We start from the raw sequence: 7,654 nt of genomic DNA on the forward strand, positions 1-7,654 counted from the left end.
CAAGCAGCATTACCCGCGGCCATTGCAACTCGGTTCCTGCAGCGGGACACTTTCACATTTTCTGCAGCGGACCCCCTTCCTATCGTCTTCCCCTCCCCCCCCCCCCACAGTGGCAGAACGCCAGGGCCCAGTCACAATGGCGACCTGTGCAACCCTGGTGGTTCCTGGTTGTTTCAATTGGACGTCACGGTATATAGTATTGTTTGTAGACCCGGTTTGTGTGTAACACTTTTGCAGCTTCCTCTGAACCAGATGTTTTTGTTTCCCAAACAAAGTATGGGAGGGATAAGAGTTATCGAAAAAGCTCCACCCATCAAATGGAAAAAGAAATATAAATCAGGTAAGCAATAGTGGTACAGCTACATCACAATGGAATTCCAAATGTGGAAAGACTACCTGCAGCTGGCTTCGGTCATCCAGGCCATGGCAAAGGCTGAGATTTCCGAATCACCTCTTCTAAAGGATTTCCTGCCAAGTCCTGCTAAAAGACCAAAGGATGATGCCATTAATGAACAAAATGTTCAGGTTCAGCCACACTCATTCTGTGCATACTCTCCATATCAGCCCATTGGTTTTTCTCACTATGGGATGAATCATAACTTGCAACCTACCAGTTTCTATCGTCAAGCTAATTCACCGCTCCATTCTGATAAGGATCAAGCTACTGCTTTTCAAGCTTTGCAGACTCAACCAAATTCGCTACCAACCTACTGTCATGGGCATCCTAACGCTCATCAAACCAAGACTTCTGTGAAACAGAACTCATCACCTCCCCCTGGAGAGACTTTAAATGGTGGCATGTGCTGCTTTTGCAAACATAACGGCGAGTCGCGCCATATCTACATGGGTCACAAGGTAAAGGATGAGCAGGGCAGAGTTGTTTGTCCTGTCCTAAGAATGTACTCCTGCTCACTATGTGGGGCAACAGGAGACATATCACACACCAAGAAGTATTGCCCCCTCAACAAAGACAAACACTGTCTGTACACAAAGAGTGGACGCAACTCCGCTGGGCGAAAGGTGAATCGCTAAAGACAAAAATGCTGTCGGTGAAGGACATTTAACGTTGTTCTGATGCTCTTCTGTGCAAAGCCAAAGATCAAGCTTGTCCTTACTAAGAGGCTAAAGGTTCGGCCTATAACGTAAGCAATCTGCAAAAATCTAGCAGAGGACGGAGACTTTTTTTTTTTTTTTTTTTTTTTTTTATGTTTTTCTGTCTTTTAAAATGTTCTAGTGAAGAGCTGTATTTGGCTGTTCTTGAGGAGTATCTATGTTCCGTTAAAATTTGAGTGTTCTTCACTTCGGCCCTGAAGGTCTGCAAAGACCACTTGTAAATGTTTTTAACTTTTCAATAAATAACATTTTTGCTCTTGATGATTATTGCTCATCATTGTGTAACCATAATGTTCTCATTCTTACCGGTATATTTCAGATGGATAACACAGAATTAAAACTGGGTCTAACAATGCATTTAAAATGCTATAGTAGTTTAGTACTATTTTAACAATTAAGTAGACTTAATAGGAGTGAGGTCATTAAACGGGTCAGTTGTGTCCCAATAATTTACTGGAGGTATACATGTTATGTTATGTGGAAGAATTAAGAGGATCTAAAGCAAACACTTTGTGGAGATTCACAATCTCTCTTTCACCCGGTGGCCACTGTTACCTGGACAGAAAGTGATGTAAAATCCAAAATTATACAGTTGTCACAGGAATTCAATGGGTTTGGAGACAGCCATCTAAAATAGGATTTCCCCTCACTTTCGAGAGATCTTATTTTCACTTGTTATTATGCCCCTTGGGTAGGAAGGAAATGAAATCTCCCTAATGGGACACAGGCGGCAAAAAAAAAACAAAAACAAAAAACTGATGGGATAAAGTCAAACTCTTGACCCCTTTTCTTCCTTACATGGAGCACTACCTACACTTTATGCCTAAAATAGAAAAAAATAATGTATACATACAGCTGCAGGTTGTGAAGAATCCTATATTATATAGAAAGAAGCACCATATGATATTCTGCCTTGAACGCAGGGTGGCTGAATGAGGTTGGTCCTTGACACCTTCAAGAAATCCTGGAAGACATCTAGTGGCAAAAATAAATACTGCAGTGCCCAGCAAGTATTGCAGCCTTACATTAAGAGCGAGAGAGGTAGGCCAATGAGGAGGGAGTCAATATAGTGAAGGAAGTTTTAACTACATCTTCTACACTTTTGCAGTACTACATGGGCTGGGAGCCTTGGCAGTTCCAGCTAATGTAACAGATTCCCTCTTGCCAGTTTTTGATACAGAAATAAAAATTTTCTTTTACCATACCAGTGAAAGTGGTTAACCTCCCGATTAGTATAAAAAAACTTTATCAGCAAACAGAATAGCAGATTTTGAATGAAAACCGATCCTTTTATGTTGGGAGCATACTCTTATCTGCAGGCTGTAGTGGAAAGACAGTAACTGGTCGGCGTTCTTCAGAACTGCTTAGGCGATCCACTCTCATTTGGCACAGCAGGGACCTTGTCATCAAACCTACAGAAACAACAATAAACACCACAAGATAACGTTGCATCAATATATATTTTAAAAGCCTAAAATCATTCATAACATTTTATTTAAATTTGGATACAGTGGGTGAAGGGTTAGAGCCTTGGTTACATTTTTGACAAAATGTGATGCTTAAACCTAGTTAAAGTACAGATTACTGGATAAAGTTACCTGTGCCAGGACCACCGCTGCACATATCGTCCAATAATTTAGAAAAGAAAAAAAATTAAGGCCCAGCAACACGGTACAACTTCCAATAAATTCCATAACATTTTAATTTCAGTTCCATCAAGACAAAGGGGGAATCCATTAACCAGCAAGGGTGACATGTTTCAGCCCCTTACTGGGCCTTTTTTCCCTGCAAAGGTAAAGCATAATGGACTACTATACATCGCATAGTAGCCCATTATGTGTCACTTACCTGACACAGGAGCCAGCGAAGTCGCCGCTGTCCCCTGTAGTCCGCCGCATCCATCTTGCTGGTGGCGTCTCGCAGCTCCACCGCTGTCATTCGGCGAAGCCGCGATGACGTCACTCCCGCGCATGCGCACGGGAGTCGACAAATGCGGCAGCTCCATTCTTGGAACTGCCGCGCTCAGTGCGCCTGCGCGCCGCTGTCTACGGCGCATGCGCCGTAGACAGCGGTGCCAGTTTTCGGGCAAATATCTCCTAAACCATATAGGTTTAGGAGATATTGCTTGGACCTACAGGTAAGCCTTAATCTAGGCTTACCTGTAGGTCAAAGTGGTTTGTAAGGGTTTACAACCACTTTAAGCAGCCCATACACGGTGCAATTTTCTTTCCTGCTACCACAGGCTTGGAAATAAATTTGCTCAAATTCCCCCATAACAGAGACCGTGTTGACAGGGGAATCCCTCCCATCGAGCCATTGCATTCTTCTGGTGGGGGAAGCCGTCTCCACCGTAAGAAGACAGCGATTGTTGCTAACAGCTATACTAGCTGCTAGCGGCAATAATCACATGCAAAATCCATCAGGCTGGTTGTAATCAAGTTGATTTATCAATTAACTTGGTACATTCAGCCTGTCCATACATGGTTCAAATCCTGGCCAGTTTCTGCTGAACTGGTTGAGATTCAAACTGTCTACGGCAGGGGGTCTCAAACTGGTGGCCCTCCAGTCATTGCAAAACTACAAGTCCCATGAGGCATTGCAAGTTTGACAGTTACATACATGACTCCCACAGGCAAAGGCATGATGGGACTTGTAGTTCCGCAACAGCTGGAGGGCCGCCAGTTTGAGACCCCTGACCTATGGCCAGCCTTAGTTGTTCTGTGTTGTTGGCCCTTCACTTTTTCTTTGTTAAATTTTTATTCCTACCTGTGTCGCTATTGGGGAGATTTCCCCTCACTTCACAATAGGTGATGAAAAATCTTTCCAACAAAGAAAAAGACAAAAACTCATATTTAGTACAGCATGGAAGGATTAGATGTAACAATAATTTTATTCCTTTCCGGTTTCCCCTCATTTCTTTTACAGGTCTAATAGGGACAGGAGGTGTGGAAAAATCTCCCCAATAGGGTAACAGACATAAACTTTTAGGCCCCGTCTCTTATTCCCGCTCGCAATTTTTTTTTGCCTGATTCACGTGCACTTCCACTTAAATGGGCTGCCCTATGCGAGAAAAAAAGCTCATGGACCAAATTCTGGTCCTGAGCCAGGAGCGTCTTTTCACACAAAAACTGCAGCAAACTCATTCCACGTTTGAGGTGCCATACAGAATGAACAACACCCAAATGTGAATTGCACGCTTTTCCTTGATTTCAGCGAGATATGGAAATGCGGGCAATTGCCAGATGTGAACAGGGCTTTATTATTGCAGTCCGAGCAGTCACAAAAAAAAAAAAAAAGGATTTACTTGATGCACTTTCCAATAAAATCAATAGAAATGAAAATGTTACTAAACCCATGACCCTGCATTCACTATATCTGGTCTCCCACAGCATACAGAACATGGAAACGCAATTATTTTAGTAAATATAAACTGCTAAATACCTTTTCGCAGTCTTGTGCCTTCCATCAGTGTCTAGCCGAACACTGGTTAAAGCTTGTAAGAGGAGTTTTCATTAACCTCTGATTGAACCCCTGACCCTCTGTCTGGACAGTGCTGATTGGCCCTGCGCTGATTACATGCACCCTCCCAAAATAAAAATAAAACTAACAATACACACCAAACTGAGCATCTGCAGAGTGCCTCCAAGGCTCTGTTCTATCAGCAGGTAGGGACAGTAAAAGAAGGAGAGAATCAGAGAAGACAGCCTTTTTACAAAATGTGGAGGATTAACTCCTTAGGTTCCCCAGGGAGTATAACAAGCATGCTTTAGTGCATATACATACGGATTTTACTTTTGTGGATTTAAGAAAACTTTAATGTCAACAAATGCATGAAGACGCACATCAATACTTGCCATGACACACATAGATGTGACAGCATAATTTACTTACCTTTCTTTTGCTCCCCCACTCGGTGCCAGAGGCCAAAGAAAACATCCAGTACTTCAAGTGTACAAGATTATATTATTACCTCTTTTATGTAGAGGTATCAGCAAAATGATCAAACAAACAGCAATGTGCAACTTGAAGTTTACTATAAATGCAAGATAAACGGGCAATGCCAATAAAACGGTAATGATAAAGGGGGATGTAACAAGCATAACGTACAAACAGGAAGTGCAACTCATATAGTACAAAGCTGCCTAAGAGTGGTTCCCACAAAGGGCACTAGGTGGTAGCACATTCCACATTAACAATATCTAAAATAACCGAAAATAAGAAATTACCAGCAATAACAGCACAGTACACGTCAGTCTAACGCAATCAGTAATTTGTGGTTCCTTGGGGGTAACAACTCGCTCAGAATGAGTCTGTAGTTGTCTCTCTCGCTGGTAGCCCAGGTTGCTGACTGTAGGGATCTCCAGACAGGCTCCACAGAGGGGAGGCAGAAGTCGAGGGGATCAGAGCCATTGGCAACAATAAAGAAGGACCCAACCCCTGGTGACAGCTACCATGCCCAGTCACTGCTGCCCCATCAGGCATTGTTCATCTGAGCAGCTGAGGATGGAAAACACTGGTATTCCTATCCCCTGTGTGTGTGTCCAAGAGTCCAAGGGATTGTGGGAGCCCAGAGGATTACTGGAAAAGGAATTAATGGGGCCTGCACCCACTGCTGAATAAGGTGGGTAAAGAACTGCATGAACCAATCAGCACTTTCAGAAAGAGTCAATAGTCCTGTGTAAGGTAGAACTCTAGTAACTCATAGCTTACATAGGAGTTTCCTGGTTCACACTTTTCCCGTACAGTAATGCATGCATAACCACTTTCTGTCTGACTCACGTAAGAGTACAGAAGCAGAGTGCCTTTCCTGCGCTGGATCATGTACTTAATACGTGATCCGGCACTTCCGATTAGGAATCGCATGCGAGTGCTGCAGCTATGCTGTGATTAAACACAGCACAAGCCGATCAGCGGGTCCAGGCCATTAGTACAGTGACAGTGCGTATTTACAGTGATCACTGTATTAGTGTCACTGATTCCCACAAAGTGGAAAAAGTGTTAGTTACGTCAGATTGCTTCCCGCAATATTGCACACCCGCTAAAAGTTTATGATCGCCGCCATTACTAGTATAAAAAAACCGGAGTTAGACTTACCGGTAACTCTTTTTCTAGGAGTCTTCCAGGACAGCCTTTGAGATATAGGGCTCCTCCCTCCGGGACAGGAAACACGTCAAGCCAATTAAATAAAAGGTGTGGTCCTCCAGGCCCTCCTCAGTTTTACTCCAAGAACCGCCGGGAGGCTCTGAAAGACATAACACACTAACAATCACGTTAATACACATCCTCACCACTTAGTCCAATTTAAACAACTTTGGGTGGGAAGCCAGGCTGTCCTGGAAGACTCCTAGAAAAAGAGTTACCGGTAAGTCCAACTCCGGTTTTCTCATATCGTCTTCCAGGACAGCCTTTGAGATGATAAGCAAGGAGCTCACCTTGTCAGGGCGGGACCACTGCCTGGAGGACCTTACGTCCAAAAGTCTGCTCTTTATCAGACCATAAATCCAGACGGTAATGTCTTGCGAACGTTGAGTAGCTGGACCACGTTGCTGCTTTGCAGATCTCCTCCGGAGAGGCTCCAGCCCTCTCTGCCCATGATGCGGAAACCGCCCTTGTAGAGTGTGCCTTAACTAAGGGTGCCTGCTTCCCCTCTAACTCATAGGCTTTAACTATCGCCATTCGTATCCACCTGGCGATAGACGCTTTGGACGCCTTGCAGCCCTTGCGGGCGCCCGAAAAATTAACAAAAAGTGAGTCTGACTTCCTGAAGACCTTAGTGGCTTCTAAAAAAATCAATAGACTTCTCCTGACGTCTAACAAACTTAAAGATCTCGCCTCATCCTTGTCTGAGGTTGAGAAAAAAGTTGGCAAAATAATATCCTGTGTCCTATGAAAAGTGGACACCACTTTAGGAAGAAAACTAGGATCAGTCTTAAGTACTACCCTGTCCTCTAAGATTAACAGAAATGGCTCTCTGACCGAGAGCGCTTGTAGATCACTGACCCTTCTAGCTGACGTGATCGCTATCAAAAATACAGTCTTTAGTACAATCCACTTAAGTGAAGCTCCCTCTAATGGTTCAAATGGATCTTGGGTCAGAGCTCTAAGAACCAAGGCCAAATCCCAAGTAGGACAGGACTTCATTCTCACAGGCCTGGATCTAGATAGAGCCTTGAAGAAGTTCCTGACAAATGGATTCTGCTGAAGGGAGGACTGAAGGAAAACACTTAAGGCCGCCACCTGTACCTTTAGAGTGCTGATAGATAGGCCCAGTTCTACCCCTGCTTGTAGAAAATCTAGGACTGCCGGGACCCCGGGACTTGCAATCCCCTGTTCTCGCAACCAGGAATTAAACCTCTTTCCTACCTTGGCGTAAATTGCCCTAGTAACAGGTTTACGGCATTCTAACAAGGTCTTAATCACTCTCTCTGAGAAACCCTGTGACCTTAAGATTTGTTCCTCAGATACCAGGCCGCAAGCTTGAGCCTCTCTATCTGAGGGCACAGGATCGGCCCCTGGGAAAGTAAGTCCTCCCTGACTGGTA

The 7,654-nt window shown here is 44.0% G+C and overlaps 1 protein-coding gene across 1 annotated transcript; it reads left to right on the plus strand.

Moving 5' to 3' along the window:
• Nucleotides 1–377: 377 nt before the first annotated feature.
• Nucleotides 378–1,171, plus strand: LOC143988173 (uncharacterized). The gene has a single exon (XM_077487542.1). It carries the CDS (start codon nt 382–384, stop codon nt 1,030–1,032), a length of 651 nt encoding a protein of 216 aa, XP_077343668.1. The 5' UTR covers nt 378–381; the 3' UTR covers nt 1,033–1,171.
• The last annotated feature ends 6,483 nt before the right edge of the window (nt 1,172–7,654 follow it).

The sequence above is a fragment of the Lithobates pipiens genome, unplaced genomic scaffold (assembly GCF_037356315.1).
Source record: "Lithobates pipiens isolate NorthernLeopardFrog02 unplaced genomic scaffold, aLitPip1_a1.2 Scaffold_1, whole genome shotgun sequence".
NCBI classification, from domain to species: domain Eukaryota; kingdom Metazoa; phylum Chordata; class Amphibia; order Anura; family Ranidae; genus Lithobates; species Lithobates pipiens.